Consider the following 15,033-nt stretch of genomic DNA (forward strand, 5'->3'; position numbering starts at 1 on the left):
TAAGCACGTGGAATGGGCTGTGCTCACCTTTAGATGCAGTCAGTCAGTCCAAGTCTAGGTCATACTGCTACTAGAGGAATGCTGTGGGCACGTCACTGGGACGTCTCTTCAGCACTGCTTGTGAGTTGGGGAAAAACTGAGCTCACCTTCTCAGCAGTACAATTTACTGCCTTGTTGTAGATAGCATATCTTACAGTTCTAGAAAAAAAAAACACGGAAATTCAGTTATTTTACACAAGTGACATGTTATAGTCTTTAAAAAAGACATATTTCCCCTTTTTTTGTCAAACAATATGCATACAAAATCCCTGTTTCTTTTCAACAAGTATGCAGTCGTGCTTCTGATTTCTATCATTCCTAGTTCCTAATTAAAAGCTTCTGAGTGATGTCAATACTTTATAGGAAGTAACACAGATAACATCAGCATTATATCTTCACATGTAATTGACAGATATCAGGCAAAAACCTTGTCATGGCAAACTGAATAACATCAGTCACTTGCTCAGAGTAAAGGGAACACCTTTCTTGGTGTTGCATTAAATGACTCCATTGAGTTATATCATTTTTATTGGTTCCAAGCAAAATTATGGTCAGATTTCTAATAGTTATATTTCAATACATTCTAGGTGGAAAAAATAAGAACAAACTTGAGCTCATTTGCTGCTGATGAATATGAAGCAAAGGGAAACTATATCATCATAAAAATCATTAGCTTCGTAAGCATACCAGGCAAGCAGACATATGCAGTCATGGTACCCAAGCAGAAATATGAATATTTAGTAACATTAGTTGCTTATAAGATCATCATAGAATGGCCTGGGTTGAAAAGGACCACAATGATCATTGAGTTTCAACCCCCTGCTATGTGCAGGATCACCAACCACCAGACCAGGCTGCCCAGAGCCACAACCAGCCTGGCCTGGAATGCCTCCAGGGATGGGGTATCTACAATGGATGGCTATATGGATGGCTATACTGTCTTCACATTGCAGATTATTTCTTACCACAGCTTCAAAACATGCACACACACATCAGTGGCAGCTTAGGAGAACCTTATTTCAGGAAGTGCAGTTTATACCTTTTAAAATAACTTGTCATTAACACAATCATTACAACATTTGTCTCCGTATTCTTTGTAATTGATATACTCTTCTTACAGGCCATAGCATCACAGGCATTTTGTATCATTCAGCAGTCACTTGCATGTGTGTGTGTGTATAAATAATTCAGTGAAATAAAATTAGTCTGCAGTCATCAGTTTTAGGGCAGTATATTCCAGAACGAAGGAAACTGTACTCAAAACAAACTGCTGTAGGAATTGCTTTTTCAAACGTAGACATAAAAGAAGTAACAAAAAGCAGCAGTGCTGAAACCACAGCATGTTCCCTTCCACATGCACAGCATTTAAACCAATCTCTCAGGCCTTTTATTAGGTTAATTTTAGCCTGAGAAATCATCACGTATTGCCACAGCACTCATGATGCATTTTTGCTCTAAACTCTGAGGGCAATGTAAATGTCTGTACTGATGTGATCTGCATCAAAACAGCAGCTGTTTCAGGGCATACAGCAGCAAAATCAAACAATAGCAACCAGCAGCGGTGTTAAGTAACTCGGGTTTTTCCCAGGCCAAGACAGCCCAATTCCCCTCACCCCCATTTCCAAGATGGCGACACTGCGACACCCCCATCGCCCCGCCTACCCAAGATGGCGGACGCCCCGACCCCCCTCTCCCTCCCTGAGGCCACCCGGCCCCGCCTTGCGCATGCGCAGAAGGTAAAGGCGAGATAAAAGAGCGCTCGGCGCATGCGCAGAGCAATGTGTGCGTGGCGCCCCCTAGCGGGTGGTGGCGGAGCAGCGGCTGCCTGAGATAACGCCGTGCGCCCGGCGCCGCTTCCATTGCCCTTCATTCTTCGGTGCTCAGCGGGGAGGAGGGCAAGTGAGTCCGCCCCCACTCGTGATCTTCGCCTCATGTCGGCCCCGAGCGGGTGTTGTTGGGGCGCTCACAGCCCGGCCTGGATGCCCCTGAAGTGCCGGGGCCGGATGGCAACACCTGCACGCAGCTCCTGTCAGCCTGAGTAGGGTCCAGCGACATGGAGGGGAACCGAAGTAAGTTTGTATGGGTCGCTAGGCAGCTCCTGGGGGAAACTTTTACCACAGGGCTTCGCTTTTTCCTCCTTTCTCGGTCGAACGAATGAAATATGTGTGCCGGAATCCCGGAGGAGCACGTGGGAATATGCTGAGAGGATTATAGCTGGGTGTGTGTGGTGCTGTGTCATTAGTGGTTATGGGCAGAAAGCTGATATCTACAGCTTTCCTTTAGTGCTTCCTTGGGCATCTGTTGTGAAACAGATCCAGTACGTTTCTGACTTAAAAAATCGCGACCTTTGGTCTTTTTGCTGTATTTAGCTTATTTGCAGTACAGCTGTGTTAGTTAAAAAGGGGAAAATGGGAGCTAACAAGGCAGGGATTGCTCATCTGAACACAATGCAAAGCGTGGGTCACCTCACAACAGCATCGTGATGGTAACCCGTGTATGCCTGAAACAAAAGAAAAAGCCTTCCCAGCTTCTTTCACTTCAGCTTTCTTCTGCTCTATCTTGTGTTTCTTTAACCCATGGGGGTTGGACTCGATGATCTCTAGAGGTCCCTTCCAACCCCTACAATTCTGTGATTTAAAAGCAGGAGGACTGTTTCACCACAGTGCTTTCTCTATTGTAAAGTGCTGACGTATCATTTGGTGACAAGCTTTGTTTCTCATCTGAACCTCTTGTCCATTCTGCACCCCTTACAGTGCTGCGTGACTGCCCTGAAGACAAGAACTGTACGACGTCCAGGAAAGAAGCAGCTGAAGGTAGTGTAATTCATGCTTATGGAGGGAATAGGGAACATGGGGTTTGTCTGACGCCACTTGGGATATGAAAATGGTAACTGGATGGCTGCAGTTCACAGAATCACAGAATTATCAAGGCTGGAAAAGACCTAGAAGATCATCTAGTCCAACCATTACCAATACTTCCCAGCTAAATCATATTCCTCAACACAACATCCAAATGTTTCTTGAGTGCTCCCATGGTCGGTGACTCCACCACCTCCCTGGGCAGTGCATTCCAATGCCTGACCACCCTTTCTGAGAAGTAATACTTCCTAATGTCCAGCCTGAATCTCCCCTGGCGCAGCTTAAAACCATTCCGTCTAGTTCTATCACTGTCTACATGAGAGAAAAGGCCGACCCCCAGCTCACTACAACCTCCCTTCAGGAAGTTATAGAGAGCTATAAGATCTCCCCTGAGCCTCCTCTTCTCCAGGCTGAAAGTTCCAGCTTATATAAGTTCCAGGGGAACTCTGGCTCAGCCTGCTTTTTTCTTGCTCTGGCTTCATTCTCTTGCACAATATTGAAAGTGAAAGATATATGGTCACAGAGATAGAAGGAAAAGCAATAGCCTCAGCCAGCTTTAGAAGTACGACCACCAGGTGCCAGTCTGTGCTCTGAGTCATCAGCTGGTTAAGACTGTTTGGAAGGCTGAGAAACTGAACATATCCTGTGTGTCTGTTCATTCCATGTCCTCCTGGCTGAGATCAACATGAGCAGCATTAACACTGAGGAGGAGATGAATGATGTTCACATCTGTTCCTTTGAAATTAAAATTATGCTATGAATTTCACAACTTTAGCTGCTGGAGTTTCAGAGCACTCTCACATGAGAAGTGGGAAAGTCTTTCAAGTTGAGAGACTTGAGCAGGACTAGCAGTAATGATGTGATCTCTTTTGGCCTATACAAAGTCAGAACTGATCCAGAAAATAAAGACTGTTCTGTCACCCCCTCATTTAAAGTGAACCTACCATCACTGTTAACCTTATTTTGTAATTACATCAAAGTGTCTGAAAGCAGGTAACCAATAATGGCAAAGGTTTTAATCTGCCGCAGTGAAATTTTTTTAATGATATTTCTAAATATGTATTTTTTAAACAAGGTGTTTAATGTGTTTGCTTCCCAGTATGTTACATTTGTGGTACAAGTAGGCTGAGCAAGAGGATGGGAATGGCCCGGAGAATCATAGAATTACCCAGGTTGGAAAAGGCCTTGAAGATCATCAAGTCCAACTGCAGCCTAACCAGTACCCTAACTCTAACAACCCTACACTAAATCATACCTCAAATACACATTCCTGGAAGAGATGTGAATTATTTGTAATGGGGAAAGGAGGTGTGATGTAAGGGGCATTTTAGCTGTTGCAATTAATTTATTTGGTGAGCAAGATTTATCAAACTGCTTTTATCTGAAAGGATGTTCAACATTTTATCCCTAGAAAGTTTATCACAAATACTGCTGGGGCAGGATGGTCAGCTAAGGAACGTTTGGGCCACAAACTATTCACAAATGTCTTTTCTGTAGTAATATGCTCAGTTCATTCCACTGGAAACATTTTCCTTTGTCATATCTGAGTTTCAATGATGATTAGACGCCTACCTGTGCAACCTGGTCTAGGGAGCCTGCTTTGGCTGGGGGATTGGACTAGGTGATCTGTAGAGGTCCTTTCTAGTCCCTACAGTTCTGTGATTAATTTATATTGAGAATTAACTAATATTTAGAGAGAGGCTTCCAGAACACCTTTTGTTGATGTAGTTGGAAAATTATTTGAAGAATTGCAGAGTGGTTTGGATTGGAAGGAACCTTTAAGATCATCCAGTTCCATCCCCCTGCTGTAGGCAGGGACACCTTTGTCTAGACCAGGCTGCTCACAGCCCCATCCAGCCTAGCCTTGAATGCTTCCATGGGGGGGGCATCCACAGCCTTTGTGGGCCACCTGTTCCAGTGTCTCACCAACCTCACAGTAAAGAACTTGTTCCTAATTAACTAGTCTAAATCTACCCTCTTCCAGCTTAAAGCCGTTTCCCTGTTTCCTGTCGTGACAAACCCTTGTAAAAAGTCCCTGCCCAGCTTTCCTGTAGGCCCCCTTCAAGTACTGGAAGGCTGCTATAACGTTCCCCCAGAGCCTTCTCCAGCTGGTCAGTCCGTTCTCTTAATGGGAGTTGCTCCAGCCCTCCCTCATCATCTCTGTGACTCTCCTCTGGACCTGCAGCTGGATGTCAGATAAGACCATCATAAGCCTCCCAAGTTCATCATTAGACTGTTGCATTTTCATGCTTAGGGTTAGAATATAGACTTGTAGAAGTTTAAGCCCACAATAAGAAAAATAGGTGTCTTGCCTGATCTTTCAGAAGTACTAGGCCACTGCTTCCCACTAATGTGAGTCGGAGCCTTTGGAAAGTCCATTAAGAGCTACTCATGTTTTTAGACTTTTTGGAAGCTGTGCAGACTTGTAAAGGCAGTTTGTATTTCAGGTGATTTGAAGGCATTCTGGACACAACTGGAAAGTAAGAGAGTGGATCTCATATTTGAGCAGGTGCAAGAAGTCCTGCTGCTGCTAAAGGAAAAGATCAAGAATGGAACAGCCACAAATCAAGGTTTGAAGTCCTTGTAACGATTCATCAGGGCTGCAATTGAGCTACAGTCTTATTTCATATTGAAGAAACCATTGTAACGTTAGCAGAAGAATTTAACAGCAATGTGTTATATAAGAATGTTCCTGATTTTCACACACATTGTGGCCTCTGAAAACTTCTGGACTCATGTTTAAAAGCATTCCAGCAACTTTATAAAGCCAGAGGTTGTTTGTTCAGTGCTTGTTCATCTCCTGATGTGGGTTGTGACAGTGTTCCTACTTCTAGGAGTGTCTGTTAAGGACTGTAGCAAAAAGTGAATTACAGTGCTGGTGTTGCAGTGCTCTATTATAGCACAGTGAGAAAATAAATGTGTCTACAGCATAGTTTTCTTTTTCCTTCTAGCCCTCACTACCATCAGTGTCCCTATTATTATAACTTATATTGCATTTCATATCTGTTCTTGTTTTGTTTTTACACAGAATACTGGCAGGCGTGGGCATTGGTGAACGAAGCTGATCTGAGTGATCTTTTAACATTGACAAATGGTTTGTGAATCTTGATTGCATTTATTTGCTATGTAGCTTTCACTTATATTAACAGAGGTTTCTTTCCTTATGCTGAAATCAGTAAAGTGGATCTCAGGAGCCTGTTAGCATTGCAAGGAAAAAAAAGTGATTATTTTTTCAGTTACTGAACTGCAGGTGTTCATCTTGGTTTGTACTTCTGTGGTTTGTGTGTGTGTGTGTGTTTATGTGGCTTGGACCAAGTGAAGATGGAGCTTGCATTAAGAAACACTGATAAACCTGAGCTGACTACAAGCAAAATTGGCTTGTACAGTACTCCCCTCATGGCAATGCCCTGCCAACATTTAACCCCAAATAACATAGAAAAACCTGTATGTTACCTCAGTGTAGTTTGAAAGCCTCATGGGAGACTTTAATACTCAAGACATGTGATGGCTGGTGAAAAAACAGAAGTGTTTGCAGTGTGTTTCTGTCTCAGATTTGTCCATGCACACTTACATTTTCCTCCTCTGGAGAGAGGGAATGGCAGGGGGAGGGAGGATGGAGGGAAGTAGGAGAGAGAGAAGAGTGTGTTTGAGCTTCTCACCTACGTACCTTTATGCAAACACATCCCTTCTGTATAAGTGCAAAACATTTTATTTCTAGGAGGGTGCTTGTTAGCATGCTTTGTTAACTATAGTCCATAGCAATGCTTTGCTTTTATTGTATTTTGGCAGTTATCTCTTTAGTAACTACATCCAGTTATAAATGTTGAAATGTGGACCATTGAGGTTTTGCTTGTATCCCATATTCTTTCAGTAAATGATGTTCTTGATGGAGAGGATATCCAGGAACCTAAACGTAAATCGCAGCAACCTGTTACAGATGACAACAGTGGAAACTCTGTAGAGGATTCACCCAGGTCAGTGTATTTATTTAATAGTTCCAGAATGGCAAAGCTCGTTGCTGTGTGTATCTTTACTGAATTTGAGAGGTTTTTTGAATCTCTGTATTATTTATATATTCATTGATTTAAAAATCAATTTTGAGTCCTGACAATTTGAAAAGTAAATATACACACACACACATATATATGTGTGTGTATATACATTATATATATATATATATATATTAGATAAGTCTACCTAAAACCTTGGGTTTCCCATATGGGTAAATTTTATATATGTATATAAAATTTATTTATATAAATTTTATATAAATATATAAACTATATACATACATATATATATTATATATATCATGTACAAAAATTATATAAATATAAAAATATGTATAAATATAATATATATGATTTCTATATAATATATAATTTATATATTTATATAAAATTTTTATATATTGTGTGTATATTAAATTTATTTATATTTTATATATATTATGTATATGTATTTTATATGTATGTATATGTGTGTATATGCATACATACATATATATGTGTGTATATATATACACACACACACACACACATAAATATATATATATTTTTTAATTGACCCATATGGAAAACCCGAGGTTTTAGGTAGACTTATCTAATATATCACATGAAAGCCATGCAGGATATAACATCTGTTTTGTTCTGAATGAAGATCTGTGATTATTAACAGGATTCCCAGTGCTGGAACTTGAAAGTTTTGAGTTGAGTTCTCAAGCTTTCACAGACTGTAATGATTGTTATTAGGCACACGACTTTGTTTTCGTAATTAGCCTTGGGATCTGATGTGGAAGATAGAAGGAGAGGTATGGTTCCTTTTTTGTTGCTGTCACTTATTTAGAATGGCACTCTACGTGCCTGCATATGACATCAAGAGGTGTTAGGTAATGGAAACAGTGAATTGGTAAAACACTGGGCTGCCTTCAAGCTTTCCTACACTAATAATTAGCTGAACCACTAAAAGACTGGTTGGTTTGCTGATCGTTTGAGATGCTGTTCTTTTCTTTCTCTTCTTTTTAGTTTTCCTCCTCTTGTTCCTATTAGCAAAAAGGAGAAGACTGAAAAATCAGATTCAGAGACTGAGGAAGCGTCGAGTGAAATTCAACATGTACCTTTAGATCCCCAGTATCAGATCCACAAGTGCTCCAGTGCATGTCTCTCCAACAGAGCAATAAGCTCCTACAAGGGTGAAAATCCTCTTAAGATACCAATACTGTTTCACTTCCAAAGACGCCATGCGAAAGCAGACTGCCTTTCCAAATCCCTGGATGTGCATTATAAAGCTCCCTGTGGCAGAAGTCTGAGAAGTTTTCAAGACGTTCAAAATTATTTGTTTGAGACAAAATGTGATTTCTTATTTATTGATCACTTCTCTTTTAACACGTACGTCCTGTTGGGCAGGAACACTGTAAGTCCGGAACCGCTTGTGTTTGATCTTGATATTAGCAATGGGGCTGAATCTGTGCCTGTTTCCTTCTGTAATGACATTGACCGTGCCAGATTACCTTATTTTAAATACCGAAGGGCATCGTGGCCTCGTGGATATTATCTCAACAATTTATCCAGCACGTTTCTTGATTCGTGTGACTGCACAGATGGCTGCATTGATAGGTAAGAAGAAGAATCTAGTCCCAGTCAAACTGGGCATAATGTGTCAGTATTAGGGTTGCATTGGAGGTGTGAAGGTGCACAATACCAAGCAGTGCCAGATGGTGAAGGGACAACACTACATGGAGATCTGCAGTAGCTGCCTTGTCCCATGGTTTGTGTTGACTGAAACTACTGCGTCTTTGTCTTCTACTTGGGCACTCACAGAATCACAGAATGACCCGGGTTGGAAGGGACCTCAAGGATCATGAAGTTCCAACCCCCCTGCCTGGCAGGGCACTCCTACCTACCCAGCCTCTATTACAGGAAAGAAAGCAATCAAGAGGCAGATTATGATGTTCTTTTACCTTTATTCTCAAATATGCAATGCATCTCCTTCAAGTGGAGAAGGAAAGCAGATCTCTTGGCTTTAGGAAAGGGAGTGCATTGTGCTAGCAGCAAGCAGCTCATTTTCTGGCAGGCAAGGAAGGTTTCTATGTGATAACTTCTGCTGCAGATCCCTCTGTGGGATGGTATCCCTCAGGGCTGGGATTTGACAGCCTAGAGAGGTCAGGTAGTTTGGGTCACAGATTAATTAGGGCAGAGGAAGAAACTGCCTTTTACAGTCTCTACATCCCATCCTTTCCTCAGCAAACACTATGAAACACTGAGGTCACACAACAACATTTACTGCTCCAAATGGTGTTGCTCAATGATGTCATCTTCTAAACCCTGCTAACTCTGGATTGTGTTTATCTCTGTGAGAAACTGCCACAGTTAATATATGTGAGTTCAGTGATTGTCTGTCTGCTCACCTGAGGGGTATTTGTCTTTAACACCTGAAGGCAAAGACCAGGTAAATCCTAGATTGAATAATTTTGTATAGTTGATAGTTAGAGGACATGCTCATACTGCTATGCAGTATAACTGCCTATGACCCTGCACATAGCTTGAAATAGATTAAGTTTCAGTAACTCAAATTATTTACTTTCAACTGGGCAGTGGAGAACAGTGAGCACACAGCATGTTCCTTCTGTGTCTCAAACCTCACCAAGACCTGAGACGCTTTCGATGTGTAGTTTTAGGGCTTGACATTTGGTTAATTGCAGTGAATCTTTGGAGCTGTCATGACTTAAGATGGTGGGGATCAGCATTGTAAGCAAATACATTCTGATTTCTATACAAATCCTTTACCTTTATTTTCTAGGTCAAAGTGTGCGTGTCTACAGCTGACTGCAAGAGGCTGCCGAAAAGTTTCTGTGTCTCCCAATGCTAAAACATCTCGTGGATACAGTTACAAAAGACTGGAAGGGCCTGTTCCTAGTGGGTAATAAAGACAGAGCTATTTTGTGTGCTCTTTACAACTATTTTGTCTCTGAATTACTGAAACCTTAAATTTTTGTCAGTTTTACTAATGGATAAGGATGATTTTTGCAAAAATAATTAATGTGTCTTGAGTAAGAGAGGTGTTTTTCTTATACAAAAATCTGGCTGACGAACTCTTAAAATTGATGAGACAACAGTCAAGAATGTCATGAGTTTCAGCACTGCTGTGCAATCAGTTTTAGTCAGGCTTTTTATCTTGTCAGTCTTTATCTTGTCAGCCTTATTTGTGATCAGGAGTGAAATTAATAACAGCAACTTTACTTTCCTGTATGTTATTTTGCTTCATCTCGACAGAATTTATGAGTGCAGCGTGTCATGCGGATGTGACAAGATGATGTGTCAAAACAGAGTTGTACAGCATGGCATTCAAGTTCGGCTGCAAGTGTTCAACACAGAGAAGAAGGGTTGGGGTGTCCGCTGCCTTGATGATATCGACAAGGGGACGTTTGTTTGTACTTACTCAGGTAACAGAAGATCATAGAATCATAGAATTACCCAGGTTGGAAAAGACCTTGAAGATCATCAAGTACAACTGCAGCCTAACCATAGTACCCTAACTCTAAAATCCATACGCTAAATCATATCCCTCAGTACCACATCCAAACAGTGAGTCTGTATGGCCTTAACTTGCAGATGATCAAACAGACAGGAAAACCCTGAGTGGTTCTGCCATGTGATGGTGCTATCTGGAGCAAAGCCTGTCACACATACATTTTTCCCTCACAATCCTGCACAAAGGGTAGTTTTCCTTCAGTATAAGTGCATTCGTCTTTTGTCCCAAGTCATTCTCTTGCCTTTAATACAAGTCTGAGCTGGGATAGCGTGGATGACCCGATTTAGGAAAGGAGCTATTCATTTATTTCTTTCATTTTCCTTCCAGGCAGGTTAATGAGCAGAGCTGAAGTTCAAGAGTTGGGAGGCGCCGATCAAGACTTGAAGGAGGAAAGTGCTGTAAATGACACGGGGTATTTTCTTTCCAAAAGAAGAAAACTTGACTCCAGCTGTTCAGACTCTGAGATTGAATTCGTGCAGACCAGCAAAGATGACATCCTTGAGCAGCAGGAACCTTCTGGTAATGAAAATGAATCAGCTCTGTAAGTTTACCAAACATTAACACATAATATTCTCATATTCTACCATGTCCTCTGTAAGACATACAGTAGAACTGAATGTTGTTTGCTGAGAGGTGTTTCTTTTACTTTTTCAACATTTGAACTCCTGGTTATTAGCTCTAGTGGGACTGGTTTATTCCTATGTGCTGATTTTCCTCACAACGTGCATCACTTGGCATTTGTTACAAGTCCCATTTGTCTCTTGAGTGCGTCAACCTCTTCAGAGCATGAATCGTTATGTTAACTTGAAAAGAGAGAAGCAATTAAAAACATACTTGATGATCCTAGAGGATTTGATAATAAATTAACCACTAACTGTACTATTCTTTGTTTCCATCTCCTAAACCTTTCCTTCTTTGGCCCTTAACCTGCTCTGCTTGGACTTTTAACCTCGCCAGTTAGGAGTCTGACAATGCCTTGCTGTTGCAGGTGTTGTTGCAGTACATGGAAATTGTAATCCTGTTTACTCTTTATGGTCTCATAGCCTACCAGGATTCCTGAAATAAAACCACTGCAAAATAATGCATGTGGCTTCATCAGTAGCATACTGTAGTCATTTTCAGAAGGACAGGAGGAGCTTTTTTTCTTCAACTTTCTGCCTTGCTTTCATAGAATCATAGAATCACAAGGTTGGAAAGGACGTACAAGATCATCAAGTCCAACCGTCCACCCTTTACCATACCTACAGAAAACCCCTAAACCATATCTCCTAGCTCCCTATCCAGACACTTCCTGAACACTGCCAGAGGTGGCAACTCCACCACCTCCCTGGGCAGCCATTCCAGTGCCTGACCACTCTCTGAGAGAAAAAGTTCCTTCTTGTGTCCAGTCTAAACCTCATCTGATACAACTTGTGGCCATTTCCTTGGGTCCTGTTGCCTGGCAGAAGAGGCCAAGCCCCTCCTCATCACAACCTCCCTTCAGGAAGCTGTAGAGTGCAGTGAGGTCTCCCCTGAGCCTCCTCTTCTCCAGGCTAAACAATCCCAGCTCCCCGAGCCACTTCTCATAAGACTTGTGCTCCAGACCCCTCACGAGTTTTGTTTGCCCTTCTCTGGACACGTTCCAGGGCCTCAATGTCTTTCTTGTAGTGAGGAGCCCAACACTGAACACAGTACTCAAGATGTGGTCTCACCAGAGCTGAGTACAGAGGGAACTTTGCTTACACTTGTTTTGTAATACCTGTAAGTAATTGCAAATGCTTGTGTTGTGAGGAAAGGCTGTTGTAGGTCTCAGAGAAGTACAGTGGCATCACAAACAGAAACGTTATAAAAAATACCTGCCAGTATATTGTCATGTTCTGGTATCTTGGAAACCCTATCGAATGATTTTTGTAAATTACAGGATGATCAGCTGTTCTCTAGAGGTTATTTCTAATAGATTCTTCTGCATCTATAGCATCAAAACTATGGAAAGCAATAGCAGGAAAAATGCAGAACTCAGTAGGTGCTCTGTGTTGAGGCAATAAAGTAATCGAACAACGGAGAATTTGGTTCTCAGGAGCAGTGAAGAAGGATGTAAAAGCAGCTGCTGGTCTCTCTCGTATTTGTTACAAATGCTGTTGAGGACTTAACCCAATTCTTCCATTCCTAAAGGCAATTGGAGGTGAAGGTAGGACTACAGGCTGAGATCTGTTCTTCATGAGCTTGGCTGTTAAGAAACATGTGTTTTGAGTTGTTTATGCGTCTGTCTTTTGAAATTTCCCTTTGAACTTCCTGTACAATACAGAATTCATCCAAAGAATTTGAATGCTGCAGCCGTGAGAAGGCTTGGAACTAGAATAGCTGTTGTGGATCATCGCCAGCTAAAAACGGTAATGTTAATAAGTGGCTTTAAAAGATGAATATTTACTATGCAGTAAAAATACATCGCAGCCTTTTCACTATTTTTTATTCCTTTTTTAAGGAGGTTGATACACTGGTGCACAGCGGCAGCTCAGATGAAGATAATAGTTCTCAGCCTGAGCGGTCAAGCAAAAGAGAACAGACCAGTGGAACAAAGAAAGAAAAAGAAAGTAGGTTTGCAGAGCTGCAAATACTGCACTCTTAGCACTCTTGTGCCCCATCATCATGTGATAGACTTAACAGTGGTCTTGGTGTTAGTTGCAGGCTTGTTCTAAGGATAGAATAATCACAGAATCACAGAATTATCAAGGCTGGAAAAGACCTAGAAGATCATCTAGTCCAACCATTACCAATACTTCCCAGCTAAATCATATTCCTCAACACAACATCCAAACGTTTCTTGAACACTCCCATGGTCGGTGACTCCACCACCTCCCTGGGCAGTGCATTCCAATGCCTGACCACCCTTTCCGAGAAGTAATACTTCCTAATGTTCAGCCTGAATCTCCCCTTCACCATTCTCCTGAATGGTGAAGAAATGCTGTGTGGGAGAAATCATTTTGGAGTGGGATTTGGGAAGAAGGGAGGGACTGGGTCACTCACCGGAGACATAAGTAAATGCTTTAGGTGCTGCAGCTGGAGGTGTCGTGATCTGCAGCAGAAGTGATAAAAGGGGTTTGAAAGGATAGTTATGACATAGCAAATGGTAAGGAAACCATATGCATTTTGGAGAACAAAGAAGAAAGATGGCTGGGTGAGAGTCTGGGGCCAAACAAGGGCTTTGGTTTTGCTTTAAACCAATGTTGAAAAATAACTTAAGACATCGATTGACAGGATCCATCCAGAAGCAGAAGGAAGAAGATCTGGTGGAAGTTGGACAGACGGAGCCTGCTGAAATGGGCCGTGCTGAATGCAGAAGGAAGGGGCTGTCTCTGAAGGGTGTTGCTTGTGGCAGATCAGATGTGCTGAATGATAAACACGTTGTGAAGCCATCCACAAAGGTTCCACAAAAAGCTGACTGCAAAGAGGAAGCTCACAGAAAGTCTAAACAAGGCATATTTTGTATGGAAGCAGACGGTGACAGGACACTTCTGAAGAATGCTAACAATGAATATATCTATATACTAGATGCCACAAAAGAAGGAAATGTGGGTCGTTTTCTTAACGTAAGTAAGAACTTGCACGTGTTCTCTTACTTGCCTTAGCTTAAATGAGTAATGTGCTTTGCAAAAGTAGGTTCTATTGTAACCCAAATATCTCTATTGCGTGCTTCACTGACTGCCATCGAGATGCTTAGAATCATAGAATCACCAAGGTTGGAAAAGACCTAAAAGATCATCCAGTCCAACCGTTCACCTATTACTCATAGCTCCCATGCACATAATGTACTGATTATCTGTGCTGTGTTGAGAATCAAAGATGATTTCTCACCATAAATTAATGGAGAACAGCGTGATAAAAAGGCTTTGGTTCTACTAAGAAAGGGTACGTTCATAGTATGATAGAGATGATGAGACATGGCTAAACAAAAATTAGTGGCGGTGGCATTAAGTAACAGCAATTGACTGGACTAAGAGAGGAAGGAACTACTTGTAGCAGTAACAAACCTGACTCAAATAGAACCTGTATTGGAGGACCATGTGTTTCAGTGATTCTAACTCGTGTATTCTGTTCCACAGCACAGCTGCTGCCCCAATCTCTTTGCACAGAGTGTGTTTGTAGAGACTCACAACAGAAGATTCCCATGGGTTGCTTTCTTCACAAACAGGTGAATATTTCAGAAGTTTAATGTTTGTTCACAGTGCTTCATTATGAAGGGAAAGTTGTGCTAAGGGTGCAGCTGTTTACCTCATGAAGCTGCAGAACTAATGGTTTACGAGTGGCTTCTCATTGTGCACTGAAGACTGAAGTCACTGTCAAGTTTCGCATTTAGTTTGCACTGAAATGTGAAGTGGGGTAGTTTGGTTTCGATGCATCCATTTTGGTTATCACTAAACTTATTCTTTCCACTGAAGAGTAGAATCATAGAACCATAGAATTACCCAGGTTGGAAAAGACCTTGAAGATCATCAAGTCCAACCGCAGCCTAACCTGTACCCTAACTCTAACATCCCTACACTAAATCATATCCCTGAGCACCACATCCAAATGGCTCTTAAACACAACCAGGGATGGCGATTCAACCCCCTCCCTGGGGAGCCTATTC

At 41.7% G+C, this 15,033-nt stretch overlaps 2 protein-coding genes across 3 annotated transcripts in view; one reads left to right on the top strand and one right to left on the bottom strand.

Moving 5' to 3' along the window:
• Positions 1 to 1,678, bottom strand: part of CAB39L (calcium binding protein 39 like) — a 59,868-nt gene extending 58,190 nt beyond the window's left edge. The window contains exons 1-2 of one of the 2 annotated variants that reach the window (XM_015851826.2): positions 1,653 to 1,678; positions 28 to 198 (exon numbers count right to left, since the gene is read on the bottom strand). The gene's annotated coding sequence lies outside the window, so the exon portion shown is untranslated. The remainder of the gene's footprint in view (positions 1 to 27; positions 199 to 1,652) is intronic. The other variant, XM_015851825.2, reaches the window with a different exon arrangement.
• A 151-nt stretch (positions 1,679 to 1,829) lies between these two features.
• The window catches only part of LOC107308162 (SET domain bifurcated histone lysine methyltransferase 2), a 20,758-nt gene continuing 7,554 nt past the window's right edge, over positions 1,830 to 15,033 (top strand). The window contains exons 1-13 of the mRNA XM_015851827.2: positions 1,830 to 2,108; positions 2,793 to 2,852; positions 5,345 to 5,467; positions 5,926 to 5,991; positions 6,769 to 6,871; positions 7,922 to 8,512; positions 9,696 to 9,815; positions 10,169 to 10,338; positions 10,755 to 10,968; positions 12,712 to 12,796; positions 12,889 to 12,997; positions 13,662 to 13,993; positions 14,507 to 14,595. Coding sequence (XP_015707313.2) covers positions 2,093 to 2,108; positions 2,793 to 2,852; positions 5,345 to 5,467; positions 5,926 to 5,991; positions 6,769 to 6,871; positions 7,922 to 8,512; positions 9,696 to 9,815; positions 10,169 to 10,338; positions 10,755 to 10,968; positions 12,712 to 12,796; positions 12,889 to 12,997; positions 13,662 to 13,993; positions 14,507 to 14,595 — 2,078 coding nt within the window. The 5' untranslated portion in view covers positions 1,830 to 2,092. The remainder of the gene's footprint in view (positions 2,109 to 2,792; positions 2,853 to 5,344; positions 5,468 to 5,925; positions 5,992 to 6,768; positions 6,872 to 7,921; positions 8,513 to 9,695; positions 9,816 to 10,168; positions 10,339 to 10,754; positions 10,969 to 12,711; positions 12,797 to 12,888; positions 12,998 to 13,661; positions 13,994 to 14,506; positions 14,596 to 15,033) is intronic.

The sequence above is a fragment of the Coturnix japonica genome, chromosome 1, assembly GCF_001577835.2.
Source record: "Coturnix japonica isolate 7356 chromosome 1, Coturnix japonica 2.1, whole genome shotgun sequence".
NCBI lineage: Eukaryota > Metazoa > Chordata > Aves > Galliformes > Phasianidae > Coturnix > Coturnix japonica.